Here is a 12,411-nt window from a genome sequence, read left to right as displayed (position 1 = left end):
TCTGGACAGAGTAATGCAGACATGAAACAAGGTCTGCACACTGCAGCTCCATTATGTGCAATTTATTGTCACATCCACCAACTTGCACATAACAGCTACAGTGTGTGGACCTTATTTCATGTTGTCTGGTATTGGTCCAGAATCTGCCTTAAACAGTATGCAGTCATACAAAATATGTCAATTAAAATTACAAAAATTGACAAGCATTATTACAGTGACAGTCATATTATGCTGTTGCAGGATCACTGAAAATAAAGATATGATATATTTCTATCTATTTAAGATCAATCTGGCAGCACTACAGGAAAAAAAATGGACAAATAGATGTCAAATTAGCTCAAAATAAAATGACCCACACAGTTGAATCTCCTATTTTGATCTCTAGTTAGCAGCAGAAACAGACATGAAATGTGTGCAGAGAGTGAGAGTGATGGCATGCATCAAAGGTCCCCTGCTTGAGTCAGTCTGGGAAGTTGCGCCTTTGGTTCCCATTTAACTTAAAACCTATATGTTCAGTATCAAATACTGCCCCCCTGTAATCTTGATCATTTGTTTCTGTTTTCTGGCCTTGATCACAGTGCCAAGGCACGAGGCCTAAGTCCTCTTTTGCATATAAACGTATATATTTGCATTTATATACTCTGTCTGGAAGGGATCTTTAAAATCAGTGTGTCCATTCATACTAAAACAAGACTACAGGTCTACAGCCGCTGTTGCAGGTGTTATAGTGGTTGTAATGCTTGTTGTAAAGAAAATGTTTTACAAATATGAACCAAAGTCTCATACAAATTTACATTTTGACCTGATGATGCCACCAGATGAAATGTCAGCGACTGACAAAAGTTTGCAACCATTATAAATATCTGCACCAGATTACCCAGTAATCCATCCAGATGTCCAGACGTTTTTTGTGCCAGTCCTTTCTGTGGATGTTCAGATATTTCACAGCAAAAGTAAAAACTTTGACCAAGTGGTGGCATGAGATGAAAAGTCAGGGGATCACCAAAGTCAGCAGGATTCAGTCTCTGTCCGTCATGAATGACTGTGCAAGATATTTCAGTCTGGTCCAAATTGGTGGACTGACTTGGTGGACCTCCACCATGGCTAAAAAGATCCAGAAGTTGATACAATATAGGTGGCAAATTAATCACCAACTATTTTGATAATCGGTTTATCAGTTTGAGTAATCTTTTAAGAGAAAAAAAATCAAAATTCTGATTCCAGCTTCTTAAGTATGAATATTTTCTGGTTTCTTTATTTCTCTACAACAAAACTGAAATAAACTGAGTAAACTGGGTATCGTGGTTGTGTATCTTTGGGTTTAAGGACATCATCTCAGGCTTTGGGAAACCATATTTCACAATTTTCTGACATATTCCAGACCAAAGAAGTCATTATTTAATCAAGAAAATAATCGATAATGAAAATTACATTAGCTGCAGCTTTGTTTCAGTTTGCAGCTCACTTAAAACTATCAGGTAATTCTGTCCTCTTTATATTCAGCTAAGGTATGAACTGACTTTGTATTCAGTTCCATCAGGGACTGTACCTAATATATTACATCAACTGTATCATCCAATGTTTGGCTGATGATTTATAGACAGACTGAGCTACTGAGAGCTTCTATAGAGACACTTAACTGACTGATTATACCACTATAAAACTAAATGAATGATTGGAAGGCTTGGGTAATATTAAAGTATAACAGTATACCAGCATATCAAGATATCCGGACAGTATGATAGGGGACTGATAGGAAGATGCTGTATTGTGGTGTGTAGCTCACACCAGCAGGGGTCAGTCTCTGTGCTGCAGTGCACCTGAGCAGATAAACGTGGCATCTTGGAGATAAAGTTACGGGACAAATTAGTAAAACCGAAGAAAACTGCCTCTGCCCTGGGAGTATTTTGGATTTTGTCCCAATGATAAAGGTGAGCCAGCAAACACTGCAGACTACTGACTGGTCAGAGGGGCGTAGCATAGTAAGTGAGTAACTTTAGCAAGCCTGAGAGAGGGTGAGTGGCAGGCTAATTACTGTCTGTGGTGTCAGTGAGGGATGGTGAACATACACTGAGTGGAGGGAAAGCAATGAAGTTGTCTCTCTGGCAGTATGTGTACAGTGATGGTGCTGTAAATGTACAGTTTATGTTTGAGTTTGCCAGTGAATAAAAGCTGCAATTCCTCAAGCAGATAAAAGAGCTCCTGGACGTGTGTTAAAGGAGTGCTACAATACAGTGGAGTCCAGTTGGGTTCAGTTTTACGTGTTTTTCATGCATATGGCCATAATACCGTCTGCCCCGGTAAAATGTCGGGAAGGTATAAAAAAATAGATACTGCCCAAGTCTGAGGAGTGTAAATGGTCCAGTTGGTCAGTGATCCTAAATAACCAACAGACTGACCCAACATACAGAGTGACTGAATGAACAGTTCAGATGGTCCTGTATGTGTAACTAACTAGCTGACTGACTGACTAAGAGGCCCCCTCAGCTGACAGACTGATTAACTGTGTGACTGTCTGACTGACTGTGTAATCAGTGAAAGGCTGTGTGTTTATAAAGCAGCCATAGCTGCGGCCACTCTGTGAGTGTCTGATTGACAGTTCTGCCTGGCAACTGTCTCTGTTCCTCCAGAGAGAGGGAGAGAACTGAGCGCTGTTAGCACTGAGCAGAGAAGACAGTTATTGATTTTCTACTTGTCTATTATTTTTGTTTTTCACAGAGAAAAGGCAAGTGAGCAAGGCAAGTGTGTTTGTGTGTGTGTACGTGAGTGAGCGTCTCCTTATATTTGGTGCACACACGTTTATATGTAGGTTTGCTGTCTGTATGTTGCCCATTAGTTTATGACTGGGGAAGTGTGAACATACCCAGCATGTGTACGCTGCTGCTTGTGCGCTGCTGCCGTTCAAAGTTGATTCCTGTCCAGTGAACACAACAATCTATCTACTCCTTACACTGCTCACTAATTGGATGGAAACTGGCAGGTGGAAGAAAACATTTCTCTCTGTGTCTGTATGCTGTGTGTACTTTTCTGGGAATCAGTGTTTTTGTGTGTATTCAATCTAATCTCAGCAGACACTTTTCCATCTCAGCAAGAGTCAGTAGTAATGAAGAGAAGTTGTGGGCTCAACTTTGCACTTTTTGCACCGACAGAGTGTTAAGGCTCATGTGAATAGATTGAGAAGGCAATAAAAGAAGGAACAACAAATCAAATTGTGTTATTTTTATTTTTAACCTCACAATATGATTACTGCCATATATTGTCTAAATGTGACATGTAGTGTGCAGTTCTACCACATCATTTTAGATATATGGTACAGTAATAATGCAATCTAATTATTGTCATGCATTTTTAATTTATAAATTGTTATGGTATTTTGGGGCTACAGTTGTCTCCATCTTTGTTGTGTACAGTCACCATGATTACAGGTGTTGCTCTTCTATATTTCCAGCATTTCTTGGAACTTACTACTGTAATTCCTTCTGATAGCAACACAAAAGATAGCAGACTGCAATTAACATCAACATTACATCCACGGCATTTGATAATGTTACATTAGCTCACCTTTTTATAAACGACATGCTGGTCTGCATGTTTTCATATTTCGTCCCACTGTTTTGTTGTCACATCTTGTCAAACTGTCAGTGGATTGTCGAAGATTTTTTTTCCACAGAGTGTGGCAGAGGTTGCTTTAGACGTTCTCAGTGTCCATCATTTTGACAGACAGAGTTGTAAAGATTTTGTCATAATATACTTTTACCCGTCACTTTGTCATTTTTCATAATAACACGTAGTCTATTTAGTAGCATTTAATCTTCCAAAACAATTCTGTCTCAATAACATTTAACATACAGAACAAACTTAACAGATTACACATTTATAAGGACATTTATAATTTAGTAACTTATTCAGAACATAAGGGAAAAGGCAAGGAATATATTCAAATATATAATATTGTAATTCATTCCCATGCATGCTGCTCAGAGTACTGCGGTCCACGGCTCCTCTGCCAGCGATGCCAGGGTCCCTCTCTTTCCCTTTCCTCTTGCTCTGTACATAGGCAGTCAGTAGGGCTGTGCATCTTTACTGGTCTCATGATTAGATTCGATTACGACTATCCTGTCAATAATTCGATTTGATTTCATGATGCATCGCGATCCATTGCATCCTCAATTTTCTGTATTACTGCACATGGCTACTTTTTTCATCAGTGAATACAAGCAGTTAACTCATTTTTTATTGCTTAGAAAGTGCTTCAGAAATCAATAACATAAAAGTCTTACCATTAAATTGTAAAATAAATAAATAAATTGTATAGATCTAGCCTCCCTGTATTTGTGTGAAATTGTTCCATCCTCAGAAACAAAAAAAAAAACTTCTGCAGCCTTACCACAGCCGCGTCAGACAACAGCCCCACTTGCCCAGCGCGTATGCTGCTCTTTAAAAATGGCATTGCCATTCATTTTTCATCTCAACCGATTTGAGTCGTCACACATTTGTATCGATTTTTAACTGCCTCACGATGTTTTGTTATATCCCTATAAATAACACAAAGAACAGGAGGAGCAGGTCAGTGAAGTTACCGAAACTTTGGAAAGTGCTTGGAAAGTTTGGAAACTGTTACTCACTTGCCAAGCAGGCTGGGCTGGGTCTGCTGTTTTCTTGTGTGCCAGGCGTTAGCTTCTCAGAGTGAAAACAGCTAAAGTGGTTTCTCAAGTTAGTGGTATTTTCAAGTAGGGGTGGGCGATATGGCAAAAATATCATATCACGATTTTTTTATTAGAAAATCACAATTTCGATTTTATCACGATCTTACATGTATTTATATTATGTATTATGCTATGTATGTAGATTTACATTTACTGTTTTTACTTTACTTTCTACTTTTTTTTCAAGCACAAAGGTAAAAGTAAAGGTAGTAATGTCTGCAAAAACCACAAACAAAAGATGTTACTAACTCTTTTAACTGAAACAGTCACCAGAATGTTTTGTTAACATATTAAAATCACAACATTTTTCTTCTGGAGCAGGACAGATGCTCCCAGACCCCCAACAGGGGACTGGTTTACCAACATGCCACCTTTTTCTCCTCTTATGAGTTTGCAGGTCTGTATTTAGTAATCAAAAAATACCAACAAGAATACCATTAAAGTACAACAACAGCAATAAAAATGTTGATTTTTCAAAAAAGGAAACAATAACATGCAAGGTTTTTAAATTGTAATTAAGTAAAAACACTAATACCACAATGTAAAAATACCTAAGTAAAGAATCTGAGTATTTTTTTTCATCACAGCAGGTCAGTGATCAGTATTTCAGTGACTCTCTGTGGATCAGTGAATAGTTTTATTTATGGCGACCCGCCACATTAAAAACATCAACACCACGACATGATTTTCTATTTTTGGAGCCGCGCACCTTTTTCGCTCGTGTCTAGAAGGTAACTCTTTATTTGAACAACTCTCGCGATTTGTGTTCGTTATTTCTACTAAAATAATCAAACTCGCGCGATCTTTCGCAGGTCTAGGGTTCCCTTCTAGACACGACCCCCTGTCTCTGTCAAACTAATGACAGCAGACTGTCTTTGAACAGCACGATGTTACACTCTGCAGTGTTTCACACAAAGACTTTATTTGTGTGGACATCCAGGTTTGGTTTGTTACCAACTTTGGCATTTTTATGTTTTTTAATCAGTCCGAGAGGACAACGGCATCAGTGATTGATTAGTGATCAGTCTGCCCTCCTCTCCTCCCTCACCTGTTCACTCTGCTGTGAGAAGGTCTGAAAGTTTCTCACAGAGAAACACAGACTCTCCTGTTTTACTTCCTTATACAGTTGTTTAATTTTATAAGAGCATCTGGTTGGTGTCGATGTCATTAACCATCACGTTAGTTTCTGTTGTAATAAACTCCGTCATTAACAACAGTCTCCTCCACACGCAGCTTCTCTGCAGTTGGTCTGTGTGTTTCCTGATCAGATAAACCAGCGCCGGAAAGACTAGAAAAGTTGCGCCAGTTAAAATAGAAGCGTCCCGTCAAAATTTAAAATCTCTTAATAGTTTATTGGTTATAGGTCCGGGTCCGTATAGGACGGCGTGTGGGTCCGCCTGTTAGGAACCCCTGAACGATCCATACGATCTCCTCACTTTGGCAGATCGTCTACACGTTCTAATCCTTCACGATCTAATATCGTCATATCGCACACCCCTATTTTCAAGGTGTTTGTTTTTTGTGTGACAGACTTTACACACTGCTTCCCAGCAAGTTCATAAAATCTGAAATGAGCCCAGAGGTCTGCTTTTAAAATACTAAGTGCGTTTTTTATCACTTGCTCTTTATGTTCACCTCCCTCCGCTTGCCCCGTTCTACCGTAGTTCAATACAATATTGCTATGGCACTGGTTGCTACGGTGCTGGTTGCTGCCAAGAAGTTATTTTGAATTTTAGAACTCAATTGTCCAGCCGCGGCCGGAAAATCAAAACAGAATGTCTCTATGCTATTATTGATTATGTTCTGTCACTGCATCTATGCAGAATCGTCCACGTCTGCTTCTTAAAACGATTCATTTTGACACCCTTAAGCAGTTAGGTGTGGCATGTGGGGCAGGCAGGTTTGAGTTTCTCTCTCACTCACTCCATCAAGATCTCTGGATTACAATGTTCTCATAGCTTGTATGTATTTAAAGAGTTTGTTTGATCCCCCTCCCTTCATGGATTTTTAACAACTTTTGAACTTGAGATATATCATGCCTGGGTAGTTTGTGATCCCTCCCTCGCTGCAACTGGCGCAACCATTTTTTACAGCAGATCATCATCAGTGTTTTTATCTATCAAAGTGACGGACAGCCTTTAGATTTTTCTGTCATTGTAAAAAAAAATTGAGTCAATCATGGAATACATTCACTTAACACAACCTGTGTGTGTGTGAGCCCACAGATGCAAATAGATTGTAGAAGTAATTCAGCTGTCCATTAATCTCTCTTTCACATTATTATACAGTTTTTATTAGTTAATGAAAACTAATTAAGTTTTGTCATACTTCTCATTTTCACTACTTTTTATTTAGTTTTGGTCTCGCTTTTCTTCATGAAAAATGGGTCATCAGCAAGACTGTTTTGAACATAACATAGTTTTTGCTGATGAAATTAACACTGCATTCTACTAGTGTAACTAATATGTTCATTAAAGAACATCATCAGGTTCACAAACCCACCAAACTGTGCTGCAGAAGAAATAATCATCTCCTAGACTTTGCTGCATTTAGACTCATAGGAGGTGAACAAAAGAGGCAGCACTTCTCACTATAACATAGTACAGTAGCAACAGCACAGCATCCTCCAGAGTGACTATTAAGTTGAATCAGCACCTGTGTACCTAATAAACTGGCTACTAGGTGTACGTCTAAAATTCAGGACAGACTTTAAGCTTCAAAATTTGACTGCCCTCCCCTGCCCAAGGTGTCATGCATAAAAAGCTTTTCCTGTCTTTAAATTATCCAAGTGTGGATGGCGGCAGTCCAAATTTGGACCTGGGGCACCAAATTGAACCGCATGTACTGTGGGAGGTGCTGGGGGTCAGTTTGAAATTCAGGAACTACTTCATACACTATGCATGAGGCATAATGCTCCATCACACCGGTCTATATGAGTGTAGCAATACGTACACTCCCCACTGCCACATACTCACACGTCTGTACCTACAGACGTTAATGCATGCACAAACTCCTGCACACACAAACAGAGCCACTTTAACACATGTAGTGCGTTTTCATGCACACATGCAGACACACACTGTCCCCCTTTCTATCTCAGGACGTGAGTGGAACAGTAAAGCTAAATCCCCTTGTCACATTTGCCGCTCATCTCCAATTCAATGGCACAGGCTGCGATGCCCTCGGATGCACTTGGCAAGTGAACAGCTAACCTGCCCGCCAGCATATCTGTCTGCCAGCCGAGCACCGAGGTAGTTAGCATGCCAACTAGCCCACCCAGCAGCCACAAGCTAATGCTTCACTAACCCTGGGTCACCCTGTGTCTTCTCCTGCCACTGTGTGTTTGTCTGTGTATTGACACAAGAGGTGTTCAGCTGTACCCTGTAGTGGGCAGGCTTTTAAAGCACAATCAGCTCGGAGTGTTTCTTAGACTACAGCCACAAACAAAGACAGTTCTATATAATCATATCTCATTCCAACTGTCACAGTCACATCAAAAGTATTTTGAACATCAAATCTGCGAGGCTGCTCCACAGGAGCTATTTTTGTCTCTCCTTTTAATCTGTGAGTTTTGCTCCAAAATGAATTATCCTAACGTAATTATGATAGAGTGGGAGTGGACCTTTAATTTATTTTGGATTATTTGGGATAATTTACTTTTTAACAAGCCAATGAAGAACATTTTTCTCATTTTACATAAATTTATGTTTTGGAATGAACGTCATTTGATTGTAAGAACCCAACAAGAAACCAACCCAAGACATCTACTGGAATCACAATTTATTGTTTATTTGTTTGTTTTTTGTTTTTGTTTTTTGTTCTGTTTGTATTGTTCATTTGTTTTTGTTATATTTTGTTAACATTTCAAGTCAATGGCAAGGAAATGTCATAACATCCACAGTCAAGTCTCACAGAGGAACTATGATGAATATGAATGAATAGTCACAGTCCCAAAAAATGGTCTTAGACATAGAAGAATTGAGATTTGTTTATTTGTAAATGTGCCAGAATGATAACTGATTGTAAAGTCTCATTCCAGTGACATCAAATATCGGCGTTTTGGGTTGGTAAAGCGTCCCAAGCACGGCACAATAAGGAGAGGATAAGAGGGTACAATCAGAGGGTGGGGTCTCTTTCTCTTTTGCAGGTGCTGCCACACACTTCTGGTGGGTTGTGGGTGATGATTGAGAGAGATTATTTTTGAGTCCATCCATTGTTTTTGGGAAAAAATACTGCATAGTTTGCAGTAGGTGGAGCTTAGTGGCAGGTAGTAGAAGAAAATTCTGGAATAAATTGATAAATTGCTAGTGAAGACAAATGTGTAATTTAAATAGACAGATTTCACATGGAGGTTAAATGCTAAAATGTCTCAAATGAACAAACCTCTATTGTTTTATAGCGTCACCTATTTCTCCAACCACTGCATAAGATACAGATCACAACCCAGGCACACCAGCTCAGCCCCTCTCCTCCAGTCCTTTTGTATGGACTAATACATTAAATGAGATTCTTTCTACTCTTTTCCTTCATCCTTTCTCTCTAGTCCACAGTCTTCTTCATGAGCCTCATCTGGTGCTGTCACTTCAGCACTAAGCATTGGTGCTATGGCAACAGTGCAGAGTCCCGATAAGCAAGCAAAAGGCAGTTGCAAGCTCTTGGATTTTAAGGTGGAATGAAGAAATAGAATAAACTTAAGTAACTGAAAAGCTCAGAAAAATTACTGTCACACACTGCGGCCTCTGCAGAGTAGCTGTACTTGGAGTACCCTGCTCAAAGGTTCAGGGGTTTTTTTTTTTCTGTGGCGGACAAGTTCATTTGAATGGTTAGTAAGCCCATAGCAATTGTTTCTGTTGTTACAGCAATAGACCTTAATCACAACAGTTGCTTTGACATGAAATACTAGAGTAAACACAGGTGTTACCTACAGTATGATGCTAATTAAGGTTCCATTCCTTTCCGGTGCTGCTGAGTGCTGCTAATGTACATGTTGATTCACTGGAAAGGCCTATATTATAAAAAAAAGGACTATATTTTTCCTATATTGCCACATGCAGTTAAAGGGATAGTTCACCCAAAAATGAAAATCCAGTCATTCAGGCATTATCGTGCTGACTGAATGTCGGATTTAGTTTCTTAGTCCACAGTGCGCTGCTATAGTTTCACGGGAAAACAGTGTTGCAGAATCTTCCAAACAATGTAAGTGAATGGTGACCAGTTTTCACACATAAAAAACAACTGGAAACGTAAAATTCCTCTGCACTGCTCGTCTGGGATAATCCAAGTCTCCTAAAGACCTGACATGCAGATTGCACACTGTCACACCACAGACACCCAGTTCAGACTGTGCATGTGCTCATGAACGTGGGTCCATTCATTTCCATTGTGATAGATTCTGCAACACAGTTTTCCTGTGAAACTCCAGCAGTGTTTTGTGGATTAAAAAATTAAACGTGACCTTCAATTGGCATGGGGGGGAGTAGATAATGACTGAACTTTCATTTTTGGGTGAACTATCCCTTTAAACACCATTCGTATTAGCTACAGGCCAAACACTTCCAGGGCAGAGGTCAGACTTTTCATAACAAGGGTCATATTCACTGCACTTATCAGGCTTCAGTACCTCTGTGTGTATATACAGTGCATCATTGACTCTCAAGTATGAAACATTTTGACCATTTGGTTCATGAAATGTAAGTTTAGTCACATCAGAAACCTTTGTCATTTAAAATCAAACAGGTTTCTTTTTGAAAGACAGTTCCTGACAAATGAGTTAGTGAGTCCTGCCATCATGAAAGAGCCTCAGAATCAGAAGCTATAGAGGTTTCAGGGGCTGATAGAACTGGAAATATCTGTGCGTGACAGGGTATACATTGTATGCTTTTACTCATCATCATCACTCATCATCTTTCTCTCTCTCTCTTTTTCTCTCTTACTGAGAATCGACTCCAAACATTTACTCTGATTTTACTCGGAAGATGATTTAGCTAGATAGACAGATAACTATGCAGTCAATACTAGAAAGACATAATTGAACGTATCCTGTAAGGGAACACCATGCTAGTGTGCTGAGTTGCTTGCTAGCAGATAAATATTGGAAATATTGGATTGTTCATGTGGTAGGAAATGCTCTTTGCTGTCAAAACTCTAAGTTAGGTTTCAGGAAAATAGGAGAAATTCTTCGCTTTTCCTCAGTGATATTTAGATATTTAGAGGTGATACTTTCTTGGTATTTTTGGAAATGTGCAGTTTGTTGTGTGAGGGACTGGATTTCCCATGATGCATCCTGACTTTTGTGACTTTTCCCTTGGGTTCTTCTAGTAATATAAATGTATAATTTGATGGTTTCTCTTCTTTTCTCCTGCCCCTGTCTCCCTCCCTCCTTTTTCAGAGCTCGCTGACAAATCACGGCTGAGAAACCCAAAGAAAGCAGGAGCAAGAGGAGAAGAAGTGAAGAAGGAGAGAGCATGTCAAATCCGTCCATTTCTCGTCTCCTTCTGTCCTTCTGCCAGTCATCCATCCATTTATTTATCCACCATCACTGAATAACCCCCTTCTCTTCTCGACTCACCGTCCTTCTTGGTTTTTGAGTGTATTATCTTGACATGTCACTTCAGAGTGTATGATGTGTTGATTTATTGTCAAGTTGCGCCGGCACACCCCTGCTGTCGCTGAAATAAATCCCAGTGATCTGGTGGTGATGAGACTGCAGGTTGTGTGTCTCTGTGTCGTGCGTATGTGTGTGTGCGCTCCGTCTCTTGTCACGGCACGCTAATAATGCTTCCACTACTGAAAATGGGGTCGTGTGCACCCTTCTGACAATGCTGCGCAGGCCCAGGGGCTTGATTGTGTGCCGTGCTCATGGTTTCATTAAGAGAGAGAAGGGAAACGAGAGTGAAGGAAATGAGGGATAAATGAAGTGGAGGACGGATGAATAGTGAAGTGCGCATGTATTAATATGTGTGCATGCGTGTGTATCCGCCTGTTTCATGTGTTTTTTCCTCTATCGTGAACCCGTCTACGTAGGTTTCATCACGTAAAGGGTGCTTACGTGAATGCATGTACCGGACAGGCCACATATTGTCCCTGCTAGCTGTGTTTCCATGGTGACAGCAGGGGTTGGTGCTAGCAGCAAGGTGTGGAGGAACCTTCCAGATAACCCTGAAGGTCAGCACACAGAGCTACAGCTCACAGCACCACTCTGTACTCACACACTTAACCCCTCCCTGTTGTTGTGTGTGTGTGTGTGTGTGTGTGTGTGTGTGTGTGTGTGTGTGTGTGTGTGTGTGTGCTTGCCTGAAAGAGAGGGAGTCAGTTAAGATGCATTTCCACTTATATATGGACATGGTTGGCCACCTTCGGAATGACAGAGGCTTGTTATCGCACACACACACACATACACATACATACTGCACACATACACAGCAGACATACACACAGAATTTTAATGGATTTATAATGTGCCTGCATACTTGTTCCAGGATATAAATACACATTCACACAAGTGGTAGTCGATGTGAATGTAGTAGAGTGTATTTGTTTATGATAGCTGTGAAGAGTGATCTATTGATCACAGTTTGACTCTCGTTTGCCACCACAGCATCGATCAGGACGTAACATGCACAGTGCCACTGACCGATCTATATAATATACACTCTATTACAAAAATCCAGTGAAAGGGAAATGCCAGAGACCAGCAGGGTTGGGG

At 40.1% G+C, this 12,411-nt stretch overlaps 1 protein-coding gene across 1 annotated transcript in view; it reads left to right on the top strand.

Annotated features, from left to right (window-relative positions):
- chchd6b (coiled-coil-helix-coiled-coil-helix domain containing 6b) overlaps positions 1-11,409 on the top strand; it is a 76,177-nt gene extending 64,768 nt beyond the window's left edge. The window contains exon 8 of the mRNA XM_084730323.1: positions 11,095-11,409. Coding sequence (XP_084586449.1) covers positions 11,095-11,118 — 24 coding nt within the window. The 3' untranslated portion in view covers positions 11,119-11,409. The remainder of the gene's footprint in view (positions 1-11,094) is intronic.
- Positions 11,410-12,411: the final 1,002 nt, after the last annotated feature.

The sequence above is a fragment of the Lutjanus erythropterus genome, chromosome 2, assembly GCF_056507025.1.
Source record: "Lutjanus erythropterus isolate fLutEry1 chromosome 2, fLutEry1.hap2, whole genome shotgun sequence".
NCBI classification, from domain to species: domain Eukaryota; kingdom Metazoa; phylum Chordata; class Actinopteri; order Lutjaniformes; family Lutjanidae; genus Lutjanus; species Lutjanus erythropterus.
This window is presented reverse-complemented; position numbering and strand designations above follow the sequence as displayed.